Here is a 21,544-nt window from a genome sequence, read left to right on the forward strand (position 1 = left end):
CACGCACCCATCGCGCCAAGCTAAACGTCCAGCACGTTCCTCCCCCGATCTACTCGCACGGTCAGCACCTTCCCGGTCTGGCTCCCAAACGGACCGTCGCCGTACAGCCCCGGGAGGTACGCCCGATACGCCGGCAAGAATCTGTCGACAAAGTCCGCCACCTCGTCGTCGGTCAGCGCGCCCCTCCCCGCCGCCCTCGCCTCCCGCTCCGCCTCCAGCCTCCACTCCCTCACCCACTCGATGTGCTCCACCCTCACCACGACCCAGTCGTCCACCGCGAGGTGGAGCCGGTCGTACCCGCCGCGTCGGAGCTCTCGGTTGACGGCGGCGAGGTGCGGATCAAACGCTTTAACCGCCTCGTCGCCGACGGGAGAGAAACCCAGCATCCAACCCTCCAGCAGGACCAGGTGCAGAGGTGCCGTGTGTGTCGGCCAGATATCTCTCGGCGCCCTGTCCCCTCGTCCCCCGCGCATCGTCTTGTCGTACCTGGGCACTTTCGTCGTCGACCCCGGGTTCGCGTTGAGCGCTTTCAGCGACTCGATCGTGCGCACGCCCAGCGCCACGTCGTGGGACCCGGCGTTGCCCCTGAACCGCAGCAGCGGGTTGTGTGGGTTTTTGTTCGCCAGCGTCTCCTGTTCCGCGCCCGTCAGGTACACGTCGTCGATGGACACGGACGCGGCGCGAACGCCGTCGGCGTCGAGCAGTCGGGTCAGCTGGGCGACGAGCGTGGTCTTACCGCAGCCCTGCGGGGCGCTCAGGCCGACGACCAAGGGCGGGCACGCGGCGCCCGGGGCTGAGGCGGACCTGTGAGCCTCCAGGCGGGCGAGGCACCACAGGTAGACGGGCATGTAGTACCTGTACACCCTCGAAGCCTGCGCGGGGTCGAGCGACGCCTGTTCCAACGAGAGCTGGTCGCACAGCCGCGCCGCGACGGACGTCCACCGGTCGACCACATCGTCCGTCGCGTTCTCGCGGGATATAGACAGTTGGTCGATGAGCGGACCGCCCAGGACGTAGTCGCGCACCGCCGCGCGGTCCGAAGGGTCCGGCGAGGTCACCTCCGAGAGCGCCATGACGGACACGGAAAGCTTCACTCGCTGACGCGGACGACTCGAAGCGGGGGGATGGACGCCTCTACGGCGACAGGACCGGCAGATGTTATCGAATGGAACTTTCGCGCGATACGTTCGTGTATCGACGAGATGCGCGGATACGGCTGCCACCGACACCGGAGGCATCTCCGCGCGCGGCCCTGTGAACTGCTGTCATCAAAGTTTTCGCGCAGTTACAAAGTTTTGCAGTCAGCCCCTGCGAGAATTCCTCGCTAGGGATCAGTTTGAGCAGCAGGGAGGCGGCCATGGCGACGACGATCGGTGACAACGCCGTGGTCATCGATTACGACGATGATTTTATTCGCGCGGGCTACGCCGTCCCCGAGCGCGAGCCCGGGGTGCTTCAGCCTGCGCTGGTGCGACCCGCGGGATCTGGCGCCGGCGGAGAAACCTCGCGACCAATCCGCGATCGCCGCGTCGAGGACTGGGACCAGCTCGAGGCTCTCCTCGCCGACGTGTTCTACCGCCAGTGCGCGTGGGTAAAGGGCGACGAGGGCGCGTGCCTGATAACCGAGCCCATGTTCACCTCCAAGGCGGACCGCGAGCGACTGACGCAGATGATGTTCGAGTCCTTCAACGTGTCCGGCTTGTACGTCGCGGAGCAGCCCGTCGCGGCGCTGTACGCGGTGGGCAAGGTGACGGGCGTCAGCGTGGACGTGGGGTACTCGGTGACGGACGTCGCGCCGGTGGTTGAGGGCAGCCTGGTCTCGCCCGCGGCGCAGAGGTGCGAGGCGGGGCATTCCCTCGTCACCGCCGAGCTCATCGCGCGGTGCGGCGAGGAGCACCGCCGCCTGCGCGAGCACGAGAGGGACGCGGTCAGGGACGCGACCGCGGCGGTGACCCCGTCGCGGGACGACGCGAGCGGCGACGACGTTCCGTTGCGGGATGAGACGTACACGCTGCCGGACGGGAGGAAGGTTTCGGTTCCCGGCGCCGCGAGGAGGGAGTGCGTGGAACGCGGTTTGTTCCGTCCGAGCGACCGCGCGGGTCTCGTCGACGCCGCCGCCGCTGCCATCGCCGCGTGCCCGGCGGAACAGAGGAGAGCGGTGGTGGACGCGGTGGGGGTGTGCGGCGCGTGGGCGGGTCGCACCGAGGGACTGGACGCGAGGATACTGGCGGATCTGGAGCAGCAGCTGCCCCCGTCGATGAAGCCGTTTCTGGCGTCCACGCCCGAGTACATGCCGACCGGGACGGCGCGGTGGGCGCCGTGGATCGGCGGGGCGATCCTCTCCAAGGTTGTGTTCACGCACAACCAGCACGTGACCAAGGTGGAGTACCAGGAGACCGGTCCATCGGTCGCTGCGAAACTCAAGGGATGAGACTAGCTAGGCGAGGCTCTTGCGAGTTGAAAGTTACCTGTGATCCATTAAACAGTACAATGGGGTAAGCCGTTGGTTACAAAACAGGCGGCCAACACCACAGAGCAATCTAGTACAGACACTGCACTTCGACACCGTCAAAGTCGTCTACTACACACGCCAACACTTAAGAATCGTTTGGGCGGCTAATCCATCGCCCCTAAGCAGAGTGCCTCCCAAGGATGCAAGAAAGTGTCGAGTCGAGGGTTGAGCAGATTCGCTTAATCCCAGTCCTCGTCGTCCGAGGAGACCGCCTCGCCGCGGGCGATCTTGGCCTTCCTGATCTTCTCAGCCTGCTTCTTCTCCTTCCTGGACATCTTGTCCTTGGACTTCTTCTCCTTCTCAATCTTGACCACGTTGCCGAGGGCGTCGGTGATCTCGTCGAGCTGCACGGCGGCTTGGACGCTCTCCTTGGCAGCCTTGGCCATCCACTCGGCGTCACCCTTGCAGTTGCACTGCGCGATGCCGTCGGCGGGATCCTTCTGCATGAGCCACGTCTCGGGGCAGAGCGCGGAGCAGAACTCGTTGTTGTGAGTGATCATCACCACGCCGCCCTCGTACGTGCGGATGGCGCCGGCGAGGGCGCCAAGGGAGTCGCGATCGAGGTAGTTGGTGGGCTCGTCGAGAATGACGATGTGGGGCAGGGCCCACATGGCGGCGGCGATGACAACCTTCACCTTCTGGCCGCCGGAGAGGGCGGACATGCGGGTGTGAGTGCCGAACTCCTTGTCGAGGCCAACGTCCTCGAGGTGCTTCTCCACGTTAGCGGTGGTGAGCGGGGTGGAGAAGGCGCCGGCGCGCTGTGCAACCTTCTCGTCAACGACGAGCATGTGCTTGCTGAAGCCCCACTTTGCGAGCTTGGAGGCAGAGACGTACCTGTTGGAGTTGTAGGACATGCCCACGAACTGAACCTCGTACTCAACCTCCTTCTTCACCTGCTTCCTGCCGCCGGTGAGCTTCTCGATGCGCCACTTGACCTTGGTCTTGTTGCCCTTCTCGTCCTCAATCTCAAAGGTGACGGGCTCCTTGACCTTCTCCTTCTCCTCATCGGTGAGCACCATGGTGTCCTTGGCGAGAGCCTCCTTGTCGTCGCCGTGCTGGAAGCGCCAGCGGATGTACTCGTTGGGGGTCTTCTCGAGGTGCTGTTCGATGTGGTGGAAGGCGTGCTGCGCAACGTAAGCGACGCGCGCGTTGGGGTGCTTCCACACGGTACCCTCCTGGGGGACGACCTCTCCGGTGAGGAGCTTGATCATGGTGGACTTGCCGACACCGTTGGGTCCGACGCACGCGACGCGCGATGCGAGCGACACCTGAACGGTCACGTTCTTCACCGTCGGCACCGAGTTGACGGGGTAGGTGTAGGTGCAGTTTGCCATCTTCATGAGGGGCTTACCCTTTGACTTGACGCCCTCGATGAAGCCCGGCTGGGGGAACTTCATGACGAACCCGGTGGAGGACTTCAGCTCGAAGAACGACTTCGCCTTGGGGTTCTTCTCGACGTACTGGGTGAGGTTACCCTTGAACTGCTTGAGCTTGAGGTTCTCGATGGCGATGATATTGTTGCACACGCGGTCGAGCAAGCCAGTGTCGTGGGACACCATCACGCAGGTCACATCCTTGAGCCCGAGGAGGTATTCTTCGACCCACTTCACGTTCATCACGTCGAGGTGGTTGGTGGGCTCGTCCATAAGGAGAATGTCCGCGTTGAGGCACATGGCGCGCGCGAGCGCGAGCTTCATGCGCCAGCCACCGGAGAGGTAGGTGACCAGGGTCCGGCCCTTGTTGGGCTGCTCGCCGAAGCCGACAGACATGAGCATGCGGTCGACAACCTCGGCGGTGATACCCGCCTTTTTGATGCGAGGATCCGCGAGGATGTAGTCGACGCAAGGAAGGTCGGAGAGCTCGCCGACAATGTCAGCCTCGACAAAGACGGTGCGGAGCTCGGAGGCGGGCGGGAAGCCGTCGACTTGCTCGTTAGCGATGGCGCGCATCAGAGTTGTCTTGCCAGAGTCGTTACCGCCCAAGAGACCGTACTTGTAGCCGCGCTTGAGCTTGAGCTTGGTGTTGTGGAGGAGCACCTTGGAGCCGTACGCGAGGGTGAAGCGGCAGTCGCAGAGCTGCTCGACGTCATCCTCTTCGTCACTCTCATCCTGCTCGGTGAAGTAGAGCTTCGCCATAGCCTTGTACATCGCGATCGCGGCAGCCTCGGAGACCTTGTACGCCTTGAGCTCCTCGACCCAGTCGCCGTCGTCGTCAACCTTGCAGTTGATGAGAGAGCACACCAGGGTGGTGACGTACTCGGCGGTTTCGGCGGGGACGCCAGCGGACGCCTTGACCTCCTTGGCGACGACGTCGCGGACAGCCTTGACGGACTTGTGAGTCTTGAGCCTGGCGTCGATGGACTGCAGCTGCTCGAAAGCCTTGCCGCACACGGTGCGCGCCTCCGGGTCGGAGACCTCCTCCTTAGCCTTGTCCAGCGCGGGCATGAGCTTGGGGAGGAAAGGCGCGGCGTCCTCGGGATCCTCAACGAGCTTGGACATGTTGTTGATGATCACGGCGCACATGCGCTTGGTGGCGGTGGTCCTGACGCGGAAGCCGAGGAGGAGGAGTGGCGCGATGAGCGCGAGGGGCGCAGCGGTCACCGTCTGAACAAAGGTGGTGGACGCGAGCTTCTGCACGCACTCGACAACCTGCTCGTGGTCGATGGTGGCAGCGACGAGCGCGGGGATGAAAGGCTCGACGTCGCGGTTATCGATCGAGTTGCAGATGTTCTCGAGGCACTTCCTGGCCGCGACGGACACCTGCTCCTTGGAGTCGTTCACCATCTGCGTCACAACCGGGATGATGTCGTTGAGCGCCTCAGAGATGGCCAGCGGGGAGGTGAGCGCGAGGGTGCTGACAGTGTCGAGCGCGCCGACCATCGTCTGCCACTTCTCCTTGGGGTCCATGGCATCGAGCATCGCGGGAAGAACCGCACGAACACCGTGGCCGGACATGGACTTGGCGAGCGCGCTGAGCGCGTTGGCGGCGGCATCCTGCACCTCCTTGCTGTGCTTATCCGCGCAGCAGGTGACGAGCGCGGAGACGAGGGTGACCATCTGGTGCTCGGCAGCCTGCTTGGCGGTACCCGCCATGGCCGCAACGGCCACGCAGGCGCCCTCGCGCTTGGCGGCGGTGCCCTTGGATCCGTCCGCGAGAGCCTCCGCGAGTGCGGAGAGATCGGCAGAGCTAAGACCCGAGCCCGAGGACTTGACCTTGTCGGCGATCTGCGACGCGGCGGTCCGGCTCGCGTCGCCGCCTTCGAAGATCGAAGAGCTCAATACGGACATTATGTGTGGGGTTGTTGTAGAAGGGGTTTGGAGAAACCCGAGTGCTGTTGTGAGAGGGGCATGGAGCGTAGGGTCAGCGACACACCCGAGAAGATATATTTTTGTCGCGAGACGCGGTTTTGGCGGATCGCGAAGAATTTACGCCGCGTCCGCGCACATCGGACGCGAAGAGGCCGAAATCGGAGACGCGACGTGGATGGATTCACGACGAGGAGTCTCAGCAAACGAGAATGAGCCCGATCCGAGCGGATCCGGCAAAAACCGCCGGTTCGAGCCCGCGGAGGACGCCGGGTGGGCGGAACGGATGTCACATCCGCTTTTTCCAACCCCCCGCGAAAAAAACCGCGAAACGTTGGACTCCCCGCGCGTCGCCATTGACGCCGCGAGACGCGCCGATCGAATAGGTTGCACCGAGCGTTGAAAAGACGGGTCGATCATAAAGAATCGCCCGCTTTCGCGTTCGTCTTCGCCGGTCTCGGGCGCCTCGACGCGAGATCCGACGAAGGTTTCAACATCCCGAGAAGGGACGCGAACGTGGAATCGGCGGAAAAGGACCGGGCCGGGAAACGTCGCTCGGGGGACGAGGGAGGAAACGCACCTTATGCACGACGGTCGTCAGACGTAGGATTGAGTGTTTGGAATAGGTTCGCGAGTGTCCTTCGCGTTCCTTCGAGTTGTGCTCGCTCGCGCGCGCGTGAGTGTGTGCCGGGGGTTCGCGATCTTAAACTGTTTTTTGGCGCAGACCAGGAACCGTGACTGTATAAAGCGCACGCCGGGATATTTGGTCGATCGACGAATATTTTTGACAATATTTGGTCATATGACCAAACCCGGTACGACTCGAGGTTTAATGTTACCAGCGCCACCTGCGTAGATATTATTGGCTGTTTGCGGACTGCTGACGCTGCACGAAACGACTCGCACTTTTGTGACCAGTACTCCACTGAGATTTTCGCGAAATCTCAAGATCCTTTTTTCGGTTTGTGGCTCCGAGGTGGCGACGCGGGCCAATAGGGTTCGGGATGGAAATTTGGTGTATCGCCGCTGGCAGGGCCAATATCTGTCATCAATTTTTTCAGATGCCCGAAAAGATGGCCAATCGGGTACATGAGCCTAGGAATTCAACAACAGTCATGAAATCGACGAAAGCACTTTACCGGATGAACATTCGGAAGAAGCTCATACACGAAGACATCGTGGCCGAGCGGTCTAAGGCGCAGGATTAAGGTTCCTGTCCGAAAGGGCGTGAGTTCGAATCTCACCGATGTCAATCTTCCTTTTTTTTTACTTTTGAGGACATGGGGCGACGCCTCGCGTCGTCAGCTACGTCCTCGCAAAGTTTCACATCGATCCGAGCAGTGTGGAGGCGTCGGGGGGGAAGCTGAAGGCGAGCATCGATGCTCGCCAAAAACTTTTGCAAACAACATTTTGCCGAGGACACGTTGAGCACTGATTCCCATGCGATGATTTTGCCCGAGCTATTTCCCGCTTGACGAATAGAAACGGCTGTTGTATGCGCGATAGTAGCTTTTAACATGTGAACGTCGACTTCGTGAAAGCACTACTCTTAGAGTTCTGGATACATCGACGCACGTAATCAAGCTTCTGCGACCTCATGAGGCCCTGAGAGCCCTCAGGACCTCCTCCCCAATCGCCCTTACGAGCGGCACGCACACTGAGTTTCCGAGCTCGTGGTACCCCCGATTCGGATCCGGATAGAACGTCTCAGGAAAGCCCTGCAATCTCGCGCACTCGCGCACGGTGTAGTACCTCGGCCTGGTCCTCCTCGTCTCGCCGTTGTCAACCATCGGCGGCACCAGCTCGGCGTTGTACACGCTGCTCTTCCTGTATGACGCGCACAGAGTCCTCGCGACGCCGTCCACCGGATACAGGTACCCCGCGTGTTCGCTGCCCTCGTTCTCTCCCCGGGACTGCGTCCTTCGAAAGAACGCCGCGGCCCGTTCCATCTGGTACTCCGACACCTCGCACCGCGCCGTCTCGCGGTGCTCATCCTCGAGGACGTCCTTAACCGTCCCGCCGCAATCTCGAGGCTCCTCCGGCCACGTGAACACCCCGTCCTCCCTCGCCGCCCGTAGGTCGGACCTGAACCCCACGAAGAACACCCTCTTTCGGCTCTGCGGCACCCAACCCCGCGCGTCGAACACCCGAGTCCCGACCGCGTACCCGACCGACTCCAACGCGGCGACAATCTCCGCCATCGTCTCGCCGTCGTCCATCGTCACCAACCCCTCCACGTTCTCCAGCACGAACGCCCTCGGTTCGGCCACGACGAGAACCCTCAGGATCTCCCGGAACAGCTGCCCCCGCGGGTCCCCGAGCCCACGCCGGTCGCCGCGCCGGCTGAAGGACTGGCACGGGAACCCGCCCGTGAGCAAATCGTGCGGCGGCATCGACGTCTCGCACACATCCGTGATATCGCCGCAGCAGACGAGCGGCGGTCGAGCGTCGGTGCCGCCGTCGTCGCCCCACGACCCGCCGTGGTGTGCCAGGTAGGTCCTCCGCGCGTGTCCGCACAGCTCTGACGCGAACACGGGCGTTCCGCCGAGGCTTCGCAGGGCGACGCCGAACCCGCCCACCCCCGCGAACAGCTCCGAAAACGTGAACCCGTCCGACGGCGACGACGGAGACGGCGACGAGCCGTCGTCGCCGCCATCCCCGTCGTCGCCGCCATCCCCGTCGTCGCCGCCATCCCCGTCGTCGCCGCCATCCCCGTCGTCGCCTCCTCCGTCAACCGCGGCGGCGAGCGCGGCGTGCGCCTCGGGTCGCCATCGCGGGGGCGATAGGCCGCGGGGTGCGCGCGACCCGCGCTCGGCCTCCGCGCGATCTCGCCTGGTGCGCTCGAGCTCGGGTTCCGCGATGAGCGGCGACCACGACCCGAGTGCCGTCCCGGGGTCGTCGCGTCCGGTCCTCGCGTCGACGTAGCACGCGGGTGAGCCGAGGCGGACGCCCGGGACGTATCGCACGTCCCCAGATGCGAGGAGCTCCTCCACGTCGTTCACCTCGCGCTGACCCTCGGGGATGCCGAACACGTGCACAGCCCACTCGACGGCGGAGCGATCCTCGCGCAGGGATTCGCCGTCGACGTACCCCGTCGCGCACAGAGCCTCCCACACGTGCGCGTCGAAACGCGTCACTCCGTTCGCCTTGAGCCGCCCCGTGTCCATCAGGGCCTGCCGCACCCTCTGCACTGCCTCCGGCCGAGAGGTTACGAATGCGCCGACAGGGATGCCCACCCCTTCCGGCAGACGCGCGTGCGGCCGCCACGTGCACACGGGCCACCTGGGCATGCCACCCCTCGCGAGGAGCTGAGCCTCGGACGCGCGACCGCCGGTGTCGCCGCGTCGCTCGCCGCGCGGCGGCGCGACGGTCACAGCCGCCGCAGCCGCCGGCATTGAATAGTGTGAGCAAGTCTCCGTTTCCGAGGGTGTGTTGTTTTGCGCAGTTCTGTTGTGGGCGGGCGGCTCAGGGATTGTGGTCATGGATAGACCTTAGACTAATTTGCTTGCATCGTGAGATAGAGTCTAGCGACGCGGCCGTCGATCAACGTTCAGACGGTGACCGCGACATCCGCGACCGCCTCGTCCGGCGTCGCCGGTCCCGGCACGGTCCACCTGGCGGGCATGAAGTTCAGCCTCGCCGTGCCAGCCGCGACGTGAACGCGAAGCGCTTCCATCCCGGCGTCGCCGATCGCGTTCGACCGAAGGTCCAAACTCCGCACCATCACGCCTTCAATGCACTCCTCGAGCGCCCTCGCCAGCGCCGCGGCTCCCTCGTCCCCGATGGAGTTTCTCTGGAGGTCCAGCTCGGCGACGGAGGCGCCCAGCCCGAGGGGAAACGCCGACGCAATCGCTCCCGCGCCCGCGTCGCCGAGGTTGTTGTATCCGAGGTCGAGGCGTCGCAGGGACGGCGCGGACGCGAGACTCGAGGTAAGCGCAATCAGGCTCGATGTCTCCGCGACCGTGGCGGGCGACGAGTCGGTGGGATGGAGGAGGTCCGACGGAGGGACGCCGACGAGGCGGTTGTCGGGCTTGTCATCCGCCGCCGGCGTCATCCGGCGTCGGAACCCCGCGCCGGACTCGCCGATGTCGTTTGCGGATAGGTCGAGGTGGGAGACGCGCGAGAGGGGTCCTCCCGGGACGATCATCGCCGTCGCCAACGCGGAAGCCCCCGATACGCCCAGGCGCGTCGCGCTCAGGCTCAGAACCTCCAGGCTCGGTCTCGCGCCGTCAACCGGCCCAGCCGACGCGCACGCGTCCGCGATGGCCGCGGCGCCCACCGCGCCGAGGGGGTTACCGTGCATGAACAGCTCGCGCAGTACGGGCGCGCCTCTCACCGCGGACGGTGAGTGAGGCTCCTCGTCGTCATCCCCGCCGACGACGCCAGAGACGAGGATCGACCTCGCCATCGCCTCCGCGCCGTCCGGGCCGATCCCGTTCATGGGAACCTCCAGGCGCTCCAGGACAGCGAACGCCCCGGAATGAGCCGCCGCCGACGCGATTGCGCCCATCCCCTCGCATCCAATCGCGTTATTTCCGAGTTTTAGCTCCGTGAGAGTCGCGTGGAGTCCCAACGCGGCTCTCGCCCTTGCGCCCCTCGCGAGCCCCACCGCGATTGCGCTCGCGCCCTCCGCACCCACAAAGTTACGTCCGATGTTCAGCGAGCGCAGGACGCACCCCGGCGACGCTAACGCCTCAGCAATCGCCGTCGCTCCCAGTTCTCCCACCCCGCAGTTCTCCAGGCTCAACGTACCGATCGATCCCTCCGCCACGAGCGCGGCGACGGACCGAGCGCCCTCGCATCCCAGCGACGGATTATCCCCGAGGTCGAGGTCGAGCGGCGGCGCGCGACGCTCATGATCGACGCCCCGCTCATCGTCGACGCCCTTTCCGCCAGGCCTGATCCGCCCGAGCGCGGTCGCGGGTCCGCGCGGCGTGTCCGTCGGGTCCCCGCCGTCACCCGCCGCGATGGCGTCCGCGAGCGCCGCGGCGTCTTCCCCGTCGAGGCCGCACGACGCGAGCACGAGGCGGCGGAGGGTGTCTTCCTCGCCCTCCTGCCCGCCGCCGAGGCCCTTGAAGCCCCCTCCCGCCCCGAACTGTTTCGCCATGTCCGTCAACGAGAGCGCCGAGCCGGACCTGACGAGTGCGGCAGCCTTGCTCCGCATGCGCGCGATTGCTTCAAACAGCTGCACCTTTTCAACCGCGCCGAGCTGGGCGGCTCGAACGTCCAGGCGACGCACGCGCACCACCGGGCACGCCAGCTGCTGGATGAGGGCGAGACACACGCCCCTAGACTTGACATCCACGGCGAGCCTTCGAAACCTGGATCCCGCCGCCGACATCGCCGCGTGCACCTGCTTCGGGGTCCAGTATCCCCGCTCCCCGTCGGCTGAGCAGAAAGCGTGGAGCTCCTTCAGACTCTCGCGGTTGTCCCTGACGAGGGAGACGAGCGCGGAGCGGGAGATTCCCGCCTCTCCGGGAACCTTCAGGACCCTCATCTTACCCCTCGCCGCGCCCACGGCGGCGGTCACGTTCTCCTTGTTCACCTGCGCATCGGGGAGGCCATTGCCGCGTCAGCTTCGGAATTCGGGGAAAGTTTCTGAAAAGCGCCCCTCGTCCCGTGTCCCCGGGCGCGGTGGTTCGGGAGGACAGGGACTCTGCGCACCTTGAACGTCTCGTCCGCGCCCCGAACGAAGTCGAGTTCGCGCCAGAGCTGCTCGGGCGGGAGCTCCCGCATCATATTGCGCCAGGACCTGCAAACCGCCGAACACCTTGCCCTCGTGTGCGGCGGGAGCGTCGCCAAGACCCTTGCGGCGACGTCGAACGGAAGGTAGCTGAGCTCCGGAGCCTGCTCGGCGCGGGGGCTCGCGCTGGCCGCGCATCCCTCCTCTGGAGAGCGCCGAGGCCAGCTCTCGGGGGATTCACAAGCGATGCGCTCCTCGGAGGACATCCCTCGCGCGCGATACTTTCGCCCACTTCGTCGCGACCGAGTGCGCGGCGCCGACCGCGAATGGGGAGAGAGCCGCCAACTAGGCAAACGTCTGGTTCGGGAGGCTTCAAAAAGGCGGGGAAACGGATCAGAGAGCGGGACTCGGGAGAAGGCGAAGGGCATCGATGATTGGGACAATTATTGGACGATTGTAATGGGTTATTGTCAAAAAGCACCACGCGTATTCAGTATCAAAAGTTCAGCAGTTCGCTCCCAGATCTCTTTTTTGCCCTGACCCTTGTTCTGGGGCTAAACACAAACCCTAAATCGCCAGTCTAAATTATCTGTAATCAAAAAAGCGTGCTTGTTCTTGTGACGGGCACCTGGCTGCTGCAAAGCTCGAGTTTTTCGGTCCCGTCTCTCTGCTTTTTCGGTCCGCCTCGTTGCAGAAAGGAACGTCGCGTGCGCGAGGGGGGCGTCACCGCGTTCCCGCTCGCGTGCATCGCGTCGCGTGGAGCGGACATGAACGACTCGCGCGGACCGGTTCGCGGCACTCCGTCGCGGGGAGACGACGGTGGCCGCTTCGAGGAATTCGACTCGTGGGAGAGGAGAATCTTAATCGCAACCGACAAGCTTTGCACCCTGATGAGCTTCGTGCTGCAGGTCGTGGCGATGATCTTCCTGTTTGGGCCGTGGTTAGCGCAGCCGGTGTCGAGGCTGACCGCCGATGTCTCGCTCGTGTGGGCCAACGCCCTGAAGACCGCGACCTTGGCCGCGCACGTGTGGGTGATGCGCGCGAGGCGGGGGTGGTACGAGGCACATCGCGAAGCCGTCGTGGTTGCCGTTCGTCTGCTGACGTTTACATTCATCATGGCTGGGTACGTGCACAGCGGCACGTGGCAGGTGTCGAAGTCGTGGTTCGTGATCGCGCGGTTGTTTTGGGGGTTGTGGGGCACGGTGGGGTGGCAGGTCAACACTCTGCTCAGCCTGGTCTTCCAGCTGGCGTTGTTCACCTTACTGCGATTGGGACTGGCGCTGAAGGAGTTTGTCCTCGACACGAAGGAGGACTGGAGGTGCGCGCCGATTGCGATCTGTTGGCCGTCATCCAAGTTGTCGGCTGTGCGGCGGGCAGAACTCGAACTTGAGCAGGACTTCTCCTTCACGAAGCGCGGCTTCATCCTCGACTTCAGCTTCGTGGTGGTGATGCCGGCGCTCATCCTGCTCGTCAAGAAGAGGCACTCTCGGCTGATGTTTGCTATCGAGAACCAGAGAGCCAGAAGAACCTCGCGAGGACGATTGCACCCGCAAGAAGTTGGCCATCGTCCATCAATGAATGTACGATCGAATGGAATGCGAAGGACATCGGATATCGACGAGACGTTTAGGTTTGGGTCCCATATCACAGATGTGTTCGAAAAGTTTTGGAAGGGCTCGATGGTATGGGCGCCACTCATGGAATTTCGTGACCCAGTGATGGAGGCACGATTTGAGTATTGGCACCGCTCGCAGATGCTCACCGTGGATTTACTGAAGTGCGGGGTTTCCCTGGTCACCTCGTCGTTATACTACATTCGCGTGAGGTCTGCTTTCCCGTCGACACGGTTTACCTCCTTGTCCTACTTCATTGTCAACTTGCTGCAGACATACATCATGTTGACACACAAAAGAACATACGTGCAGTACCGCACTCAATTTATCATTGGCTTACGTTTGGTGTTAATGGCCAACAGCGTGACAAATTTCCTCGATCTCATAAACTCCCAGGTCGTTAGCGAAGGCGGGTTCAACTTGTCTGTGATGGAGATTCCACTTCTGTTGGCCGCGATCCAGGCTATTGGTATGCACCTGCTCATGCGTTCGTTCATCATGACATTTGCGGCCATGAATGTCGTCTCCTTCGGAGTGACCAGGCGAATGGCTGTGGAAGGGTTGTTCTCAAGGATTAAAGGGGTGAAAGCCTCAATTCTCCTCGAGAAGCTTGGTTTCAGTTTTGGCTGGTTCGAGAACAAAACGCAAACTGAGATGATGCTTCTCCCTTTGCTCATGTACTTGCTCGTTTCCCTTCTCACAACGTTCGTGGTGGAGAACCGTTACAGGACGGTCTTTCTGAGGATGCAAGGACATTCGGACACTCACGATGATGGCCGACAGTCGGAGGTGATTCGACAGGCGCACTTCAGCCACAACACCGCCTCCGAGGAGGGAGGGGCAGAGCCTGATGTTGACGAATCAACTAGGAGGACGCGGAGTGTTCGGCGTCGCACCCCCGCGAGAGCCTAGAAATCACAGTGGCGCATATACATAGTCTACTTTATGCTACAGGTATATCATAATAGTACGTGTACACAAGTCAACGAAATACGGGCCTACTGCTCTTCACGCCAGATTCATCACGCGAGCCTACACCAACCCCAACACCTGTCAGATCAAGCCCGGGAGCCACACTCACAGCAGGCTTCTTCCCGCTGACCCCGCTCAGCCGCCTCAGCGATGCGGTGAGCTTATCGACCATTGAAGCGGATCGTGGCGGCACCTGACCTGCCCTGAACGGCTCAGCCGAGACGATCGTCAAAGGTGCCGCGGATGCAATCCTGCTTCCCGTCGACACCCTTTTCCAGGTCGCGGTAGAGCTGAGCCTCCTGGTCGCACCTGCCGCTGGGGTTGATCCACGCGATTGCGCTGTTCTCGATGCTGAAGATGCCGTGTTCGGACGCGAGTCATCTTGGTACAATTTTGGATTCCTCAGCGCGTGTTTGTGACGCTCCCACCTGCACAGCAGCGCATTTTCAAACCGAGGAAACTCAAAGTTTTCCAGGTAGGTATCATTCTCCCCAGGATCGGAGGACGGGAAACACCGGTCAAACTCTCCCGCGCGCGCTAACTCAGCCTCAGATTCCACGATCACCTCTGGAAGCTTATCGACCGGAACGTCGTGAAAGTTCAGGTTACCCAATGACTTGAAGTCGCGCCGCGACGCGACTGTCTTCTTGGTGGTGCCGCGACCTGAAGAGGACACGCCCGTGATGCGCTCCATCCGCCGGCGCTTCTCCGCCTCGGCAAAATGCGCACGGTCATACGGCACGATACCCACGAGGTTAAACAAGTTTGCCACCATTTTGTGCTTGATATGCAGGTCCATCTTACTTGGCGCGGACAAAGACGGCCCTGTGTTGACCTCGATAAGCCATGCCCGAAGCTTCGAGTCCAACATGATGTCAAACCCAAACACCTCGAAGCATGTTCGGCGGTGTTGCACCAGCATCTTGAACTTGGTGTTCATCGGACCCTCCACTGCCATCATCGTTTTCGTCACGATAGCCTTGATCTGCGACCAGACATTGCCGTAGTCAAGCCCTTGCTCTTCGAAATGTCGTCGCAATGCGGAGAGGCTCCACTTGAACCCGACGTTGTCCTCCGTCGCGCTTTCGCCCATGGTAAACCCTTCGCGTTTTGAATTAATTGTGTAATTGGTCAGATGCATGCACCGCCTCTTAAGATCCTCACCGTCTTCAGTGTACTTTTCTGTGGCAAGTCTAACGAGTCCTTCCTTGTACACGTACACCCGTAGCGGGTCCAAACTCGTCAATGCCACGTAGACTCGAATGTCGTACTTGTACCCATTGATGAGGTGAGGGTTGCGAATGTAACGCTGAATGAGGACATTCTTCTCGGGCTTGATGTCCTTGGGCCCCTTGTACATCCTGATTCCCCTGCCCCTCGAAGATGCCGGGGGCTTGAGGATGTACATACCGTCCGGATTGTAAGTGCACTCCAATCGCCAGTCGTCCTTGTCTGCGGGGAGCAGGAACGATTTTGGTTGAATGTCAAAAAACTCTGGCCCGCGACGCCGCGCCTTGATCAGGTTCCGCCCCAGCCTGTCCTTCCTGCCCAGCTCCCAGGTGGCGGGAAAGTGATTGATTCGCTGGTATCTGTCTGCGCGTTTGTAATCCTCATCCTTCAAACAGCCATTCCAGGCGACGTTGAAGTCGAACCTGAGCTTCTCGCCCTTTGTGCTCGACGCGACCCGGAATCCTGCCGTCTTCATCGCTGCCTTCACACCGTTGTTCTGCACGCCCCCGAACCTCACGCAGAGCTTCCCGGTCCACGGTTCTAGACCTGTCGTTCGATTCGCCTCCTCGGTCGCCACCCCGAAAACCACCGTCGGGTCTGCCCCGGGGAAGAGCGGCGGCAGGACGAATGATGTGGGTACTTGTTTCGCCAGCCACTCCCTCGGTCCCCCGCAGCAGGAGCGGTGGCACGGACCTTCCACCCTGAGTCCCGGCACGTCCACACGCACGAGCCCAGGGATGATTGGATCCGGTACCAGCACGGCCGCGATCTCGGAGGTGGCGAAACGAGACGTCGACGAGTGCTCACTGCCCTGGTACCCCTCATCCTCTTCCTCGGATTCGTCCGCGGCTTCCACGACAGGATCCTCGGGAAAATCCTCGAGGCCAGCCGAGGCTCGGGGTGGATCCAGCACCGTATCGGGTGTCGTGTTTCTGCGATGATAGCTCGCATCGGTCCCCTTCCCTACCCCGTCGCGGTCCTTCCCCTTCCGGGGTGACACACCCGTCACGGCCAACGATGGTTTCCCATCTCCAGGGATGCCGGAACCGGGACCCCGAGGGACCGACATGTGATCGGTAAGTCTTCTTGGCCGACGTGCTGATGGCCTCCTCTCGAGATTTAACGCGATCCTCGACCTGACCCAAGCCCACAGTAGCTTGGGTCAGCCTCGGACCTCGGAGGGACGCGGACTGAATAGACGTTTTCTGGATTTCCGAATAAGTCAACGGCACAGCAAGCGCAGAAATTCTCGTTCTCTTCAGAGGTGTCGCACGGGAGTGGCATCAACAGTGGGGGTGGATGGGGCAGGTCGGGGCAAGTCAAAGAGATCGTTTTCCACGTAAGATTTAATAGACTATCGTCTATGTCAGGCGTATAACTTCCCGGAAACCACCTCGCCCACCGTCGCGTAGCTAACAAACGCCGACACTGCCACCTCAAACAGGTTCAGGTCCTTGTCCAAGGAGTTGGCGAATCCCACACAAACGCACAAGGATACTACTAGCGTGGCGTACACCGGGTCGATCGCCACCTTGTGCTGTCTGAGCAGAACCATCACAGCCTTGAGCACCGCGTCGATGTCAACGCGCATGGTCCTGAGGTCGCACATGGAGTCCACCAGCGCTGTCATGTCAGCGCGCAGGGCGTCTGCGGCGGCGCCCACACATGTCTGCGCTGACGACCAGCGGAGGATGGCGTTGGCGGCTGCGATTCCGTCCTTGTGCACGAGGCAGAACAGAAAGGTGAGGAACTCGTTGCGAACGTCCACGGGGAGCTCGTCGGCGATGCCAAAATCGAGGAGCACCAGTCGCACCTCGGACTCGATCTTCGGCACCGTTCTGAGCACGTGATCCTGGTACAGAATGTTCCCCGGGTGCAGGTCCGAGTGGAGGAAGTTGTCGCGAAGCAGCATCTTGAAGTAGCAGTCCACGCCGTAAGAGCACAGCGTGTCATTGTGCTCGCATTCGCGACGGATGACACTCGAGACCGACTCTCCCTTCTCGAAAGTCTCGCATAACAGACCCTCGGTAACGAGGCCAGGAAGCGGCCAAGGCGCGTTGATGCAACGCTCTCTGGAAAAGTTACGCCCAAACCTGCGCAGGTTCCTCGCCTCGGTGCGAAGGTCCGTCTGTGCGGTCATCGTGTGCGAGAACTGCCCGAGAGTCTCCTCCAGGTTCAGATCCCGCAGCGCCGGCACGTGCGAGACGAGCCGAACTGCGCGCTTGAGAATCTGGAAGTCCAAGAATATCTGCCGGTCAACCTCTGGGTGCCGAACCTTCACCGCCACGACGCATGGTTCATCCTCGGGGCGGCCGGCCGCCGGCGCGAGAGCGTCCACGTTCTCCCCGCGTTCCCTTTCAGAACCCCCGAACCCGAACCATCTCGCCAAGAACCCGGCCGGACGACGCGAAGAGGAGCCGCCGGCCCGCGCCAGTCCGTGCGCCTGAGCGCCCGCCATTGTCAGGTCCTTCGACTGGTTTCTGAGTCTTCGCGCCAGCTCGGGGTCGTGACTCGCGCACGCACGCGCCACCTCCGGCCGCAACACGCACCTGTACACCTGCGCGATCGAACCCGACGCGACCGGCTCGTCCGGAAAATGCGAAAACACAGCCTCGATGGGTGCGCCGAGCTCCTTCCGAACCAATCTCGCAGTCTGCCGTTTCGAATGACGCGGCGCATCGTCGTGCAGCGCGCTGAGGACCTCGCAGAAGTCCTCGGGGAATATGTCCCTGCGGACGGAGGCCCACTGTGCCCACTTGACCAGAGCGGCGCCGCACATGGATACGGAGATGTGGAGCGCCTTCCAAGCGCGGCGTCGCATGCCGGCTCGGCACTCGGCGGCTGCGTCCTCGCTCGCCGCGAACATCGCGCGGGAAAAGAGGAGCGAGAGTCGCACGTACGCGGCGCTCTCGGAGAGGACGAGCAGCGGTACCGTCCACACAAACACCGGGATGAACGCGAAGGCGAGGTACCACGCGCGGAGTGTGAGCTCGATGGAACCCGCGCGAGCAGCCGCGTACCGCTCGTCGCGCCAAATATCGCCAGCCCGAGTCGAGGACGGGTCCGCCTCTTCCTCGGCTGACGACGAGGAAGAGGCGATGGACACGTCGTCCGCGGGAGATATCTCGCGCGTGGACCTCTCGGGAGTCGCGGGCGGCGACCCCGGCGGCGCGGCACCGCCGCCGAAACCGAGCCGAGGGGGTTTCCTCGGCGAGCTTCGAGCCGACGAGGGCGCGGATGACGCCTCCGACACCGAAGGGGGCACCGGGGGCCCAGGGGGCGCCGGGGGCGGGCCCAGGGCGCCAAGTGGCGGCGACAAAATATCCTCGGCGGTGATTTGGTCCAGGCTGATCGGCGCGACGCGCGTATCCCCGCCGTCGTCGACCCCCTCCGTCCGTGTCGCCCTCCGCCTCCTCCCAGCCCCGCCGCGAGGCGACCAATCCACGCGCAACCTTCGCCGCCGCCCCGCGCGCAGCCCCTCTCCGGAGGGCACCGCGCCGCCCGCCGCCGTCGGTCCGAGATCGATGATTTCCCCGCCCTCTCCCACGGTCGTCGCCGCGATGGCCACTCCCGCCGCAAACTTGAGCGCCGGGCCGAGGACGGGCGCAACCGGGGTTCGGGGCACGTGACCCGCCAGCCTCAGCGCCGCCCACCGGTACCTTCGGTGCCACACGTCCGCTTTATCACCCCGGTCCGCGCCCGCGCTATCGCCCCCACGCCCACCCGCGGGCCGCGCGAAAGCCACCCGCACCCCGGCGAGGGATGCCGCGCTGCGCAGCGTCCGCCGCAGCTCCGGGTGGACGAGCGCCAGCGCCGCGCCGGATGCGCGCAGAGCGAGCGCTCCCGAGCAGAGCCTCGCGGCGAGCGCCGCGCCGCCCTCCGGATTCTCGTCGAAGAAGAATCCCGCCATGGTTCGGTTCGAGTCCGAGGCGCGTCCCGCTCCCCCCGCGCCGACGCGTTCTCCAGAGCCGCCCGTCTCGAGGCGGTCGCGGCGCCGCCTTTGAGAGTGCAGCGCGCCGAGCCTAGCGGCGCCCACCGCGGCGAACGCGGCCGAGATCTTTCCATCGAGACGCAAGGCGTCGACGCACGCGAATACCATGGCAGTCTCCACAACATCCACGACCGCAGCTATCGCTCCCGCGGTTCCCACGCCGGCGCTCGGACCTCCCCACGCGCCGTCTCGCCTCGGCGTCCCCGCGGGAAGCTCGCCCCCACCATTCACCCTCACGAGTTCCAGGGTGACGTCGAGTCCGCCGCGGGTGAGCCCGCCCCTGAATCTCAATGGGACGTCGACGTGCCACTTGCGGTCGTCTCTTTCGCCGCATCCCCCCTCCCCTCCACGCGTATCGTCACGTGGTGGGCCGTGCAACACCCGCGAAGTCAGGTCCGATGAATTCCGGGAACACACTCGCCCGGTCAGGTTCATGGAGGAGACCTTCGCGTGCCCAATTCCCCTGACCTGTCCGACCCGATGCTCTCGGGGGTGCGGCATCGATTCGAGGAGAGGCCTCATCCCTCTTCCTGCCCCCCAAAGGCCGCGCAATGCTACGATGTTGAGGACAATTATTCTTCGATATCCTTCGCCCAAGCCAGCGCCCATCAACTTTGAAAGAAAACTTCAGAATTTGAAAGCAAAAACAGGTTGATGTTCATTTTTACCTATCAAATCATCGATCAAGCTAAAGTCGACAGCGACACGGGACACCCAGAAAGAGGAAGTCGGCGGCGTTGCGCTCCCTCACACGTTGGGGCGAACAGCAGGCGTATTCCATTCGCTCTTGCAGCCCTGTGCGATACTGGTCGGTGACTTAGCTCGCACGCACCGGTTCCTCGCGCAAAGTTCGAGCTAAGCCCTTCCGGGAGGCACTCGTCGGCGGTTGCTGCTCGCATCCTCTCCGCCGCAAGGGCGCGCTCTTTTTTGCCGGTGCCGGTCTGACGCGATGGGGAAGAAGGAGCGGGCGAAGAGGTTTGCCGAGGTAAAGCGCATGCTCAACCCGAAGGACGCAAAGGTTGACAAGAAGAAACATCAGAAGAAGAAGCGCGACGATGAGCCTGAGTTGAAGCACATGTGAGTCTGGAGACTAGATTGCTGCCTTCCTTACCCCGCGTTTCCGCAATTCCAACCTTCAGCCGTTCCGTCGGCTTACCCGCTCCCCATCCCCTCGCGTCCGTTTCGCAGCGAGGCTACATCATCGGCCCTGTTCTTCAAGCACAACTCCGCGCTCGGTCCACCGTACAACATTCTCGTGGACACCAACTTCATCAACTTCTCCATCAAGAATAAGATTGACCTGGTGAAGGGGATGATGGACTGCCTGTACGCGCAGTGTGTCCCGCACATCACCGATTGCGTGATGGCGGAGTTGGAAAAACTCGGACAAAAATACAGGGTTGCGCTGAGGGTGGCGAAGGATCCGAGGTTCGTGAGGCTGCCGTGCACGCATCCAGGCACGTACGCCGACGACTGCATCTGCGAGCGCGTCAGGCAGCACAAGTGCTATATTGTCGCCACGTGCGATACCGACCTGAAGCGACGGATACGCAAGATTCCTGGGGTACCCATCATGTTCCTCCAGCAGCACAGGTATACAGTGGAGCGTCTACCGGAAGCTGCGGTGGGTGGGGCGCCGAGGCAGTAAACGGGAGGGTTGGGTATAGAGGGGACACACTGGATTGAAACGATTTAATTAAATCACTAAAGTGCTTTGCTGTAAAAAGCAACTCGCAGAGAAGCCTGTGGTGTTTGTACGTGGCATGACTCCGCCGCGCGAGCTTCACTCTTCAGCCTCTCATGAGGTCGGGTTTGTCGCGCGGGGTCAAAAATCACGTCGTGCTCTCTCCAGATTGCCCTGTCAAGCTTCGTTTCCTTTTCCGATAATATTGGGTCCTTGAGCTGCTGCACAGCAGCTCGGCCCGCATCATTTATATAATTCTATGCCACGCGCCGGTGTGATAGACGAAAAGACCACCCTCTCCTGCGTTCAGCGAAAGACCCGAAGTTGCCTTGTCGGAATCATTGCGAATGAACATCAGCTGACCACCAGAGGGAGTACCCGCCACTGCGACGCTGAAACTGGAAGCTACTGATCCTGTGATTTTGCACACTGTGGTTCCAGCAGGAATCGTGACACCCCCTGTGGAAGCAGTTGCGGCATGGTACGATGTCATCACATTGCCACCCGACAGGTCTGCATCGCCGTTCACGTCGAGCTTGCCAGCAACCGTCACA

At 62.5% G+C, this 21,544-nt stretch overlaps 10 protein-coding genes across 10 annotated transcripts; 3 read left to right on the top strand and 7 right to left on the bottom strand.

Moving 5' to 3' along the window:
* Window positions 1–20: 20 nt before the first annotated feature.
* GLYK (glycerate kinase) lies at window positions 21–1,073 on the bottom strand (the record flags this gene model as incomplete). The annotated part of the gene is made up of 1 exon (XM_002500206.1): window positions 21–1,073. The coding sequence occupies one exon, from the start codon at window positions 1,071–1,073 to the stop codon at window positions 21–23; it is 1,053 nt and encodes a 350-aa protein (XP_002500252.1).
* A 284-nt stretch (window positions 1,074–1,357) lies between these two features.
* MICPUN_78863 (actin superfamily) lies at window positions 1,358–2,431 on the top strand (the record flags this gene model as incomplete). Its single annotated transcript, XM_002499720.1, has 1 exon — window positions 1,358–2,431. The coding sequence occupies one exon, from the start codon at window positions 1,358–1,360 to the stop codon at window positions 2,429–2,431; it is 1,074 nt and encodes a 357-aa protein (XP_002499766.1).
* Window positions 2,432–2,459: 28 nt separating this feature from the next.
* Window positions 2,460–4,247, bottom strand: MICPUN_107665 (predicted protein). Its single transcript, XM_002500207.1, has one exon. It carries the CDS (start codon window positions 4,207–4,209, stop codon window positions 2,692–2,694), a length of 1,518 nt encoding a protein of 505 aa, XP_002500253.1. The 5' UTR covers window positions 4,210–4,247; the 3' UTR covers window positions 2,460–2,691.
* Window positions 4,248–6,398: 2,151 nt separating this feature from the next.
* Window positions 6,399–7,336, bottom strand: MICPUN_55780 (predicted protein; the record flags this gene model as incomplete). Its single annotated transcript, XM_002500208.1, has 2 exons — window positions 6,399–6,742; window positions 7,108–7,336. The coding sequence occupies 2 exons, from the start codon at window positions 7,334–7,336 to the stop codon at window positions 6,399–6,401; spliced, it is 573 nt and encodes a 190-aa protein (XP_002500254.1).
* A 76-nt stretch (window positions 7,337–7,412) lies between these two features.
* Window positions 7,413–9,212, bottom strand: MICPUN_55779 (DNA methyltransferase; the record flags this gene model as incomplete). The annotated part of the gene is made up of 1 exon (XM_002500209.1): window positions 7,413–9,212. The coding sequence occupies one exon, from the start codon at window positions 9,210–9,212 to the stop codon at window positions 7,413–7,415; it is 1,800 nt and encodes a 599-aa protein (XP_002500255.1).
* Window positions 9,213–9,291: 79 nt separating this feature from the next.
* MICPUN_107664 (predicted protein) lies at window positions 9,292–10,238 on the bottom strand. The gene has a single exon (XM_002500210.1). It carries the CDS (start codon window positions 10,223–10,225, stop codon window positions 9,368–9,370), a length of 858 nt encoding a protein of 285 aa, XP_002500256.1. The 5' UTR covers window positions 10,226–10,238; the 3' UTR covers window positions 9,292–9,367.
* Window positions 10,239–12,267: 2,029 nt separating this feature from the next.
* On the top strand, window positions 12,268–14,025 carry MICPUN_55777 (predicted protein; the record flags this gene model as incomplete). The annotated part of the gene is made up of 1 exon (XM_002499721.1): window positions 12,268–14,025. The coding sequence occupies one exon, from the start codon at window positions 12,268–12,270 to the stop codon at window positions 14,023–14,025; it is 1,758 nt and encodes a 585-aa protein (XP_002499767.1).
* Window positions 14,026–14,809: 784 nt separating this feature from the next.
* On the bottom strand, window positions 14,810–15,790 carry MICPUN_79251 (predicted protein; the record flags this gene model as incomplete). Its single annotated transcript, XM_002500211.1, has 1 exon — window positions 14,810–15,790. A coding segment is annotated over one exon (981 nt), but the record flags the coding sequence as incomplete, so codon positions are not given.
* An 847-nt stretch (window positions 15,791–16,637) lies between these two features.
* On the bottom strand, window positions 16,638–18,251 carry MICPUN_107663 (predicted protein). The gene has a single exon (XM_002500212.1). It carries the CDS (start codon window positions 17,225–17,227, stop codon window positions 16,682–16,684), a length of 546 nt encoding a protein of 181 aa, XP_002500258.1. The 5' UTR covers window positions 17,228–18,251; the 3' UTR covers window positions 16,638–16,681.
* A 2,004-nt stretch (window positions 18,252–20,255) lies between these two features.
* MICPUN_78885 (predicted protein) lies at window positions 20,256–20,954 on the top strand (the record flags this gene model as incomplete). Its single annotated transcript, XM_002499722.1, has 2 exons — window positions 20,256–20,383; window positions 20,495–20,954. 2 exons carry the CDS (start codon window positions 20,256–20,258, stop codon window positions 20,952–20,954), a joined length of 588 nt encoding a protein of 195 aa, XP_002499768.1.
* Window positions 20,955–21,544: the final 590 nt, after the last annotated feature.

This window comes from Micromonas commoda, chromosome 2 (assembly GCF_000090985.2).
Source record: "Micromonas commoda chromosome 2, complete sequence".
Classification (NCBI taxonomy): domain Eukaryota; kingdom Viridiplantae; phylum Chlorophyta; class Mamiellophyceae; order Mamiellales; family Mamiellaceae; genus Micromonas; species Micromonas commoda.

Coding starts and splice junctions, on each gene's coding strand:
- MICPUN_107665 (XM_002500207.1), bottom strand. CDS start 4,209: ATGAAGCTCGCGCTCGCGCGCGCCATGTGCCTCAACGCGGACATTCTC.
- MICPUN_107664 (XM_002500210.1), bottom strand. CDS start 10,225: ATGGCGAGGTCGATCCTCGTCTCTGGCGTCGTCGGCGGGGATGACGAC.
- MICPUN_107663 (XM_002500212.1), bottom strand. CDS start 17,227: ATGCTGCTTCGCGACAACTTCCTCCACTCGGACCTGCACCCGGGGAAC.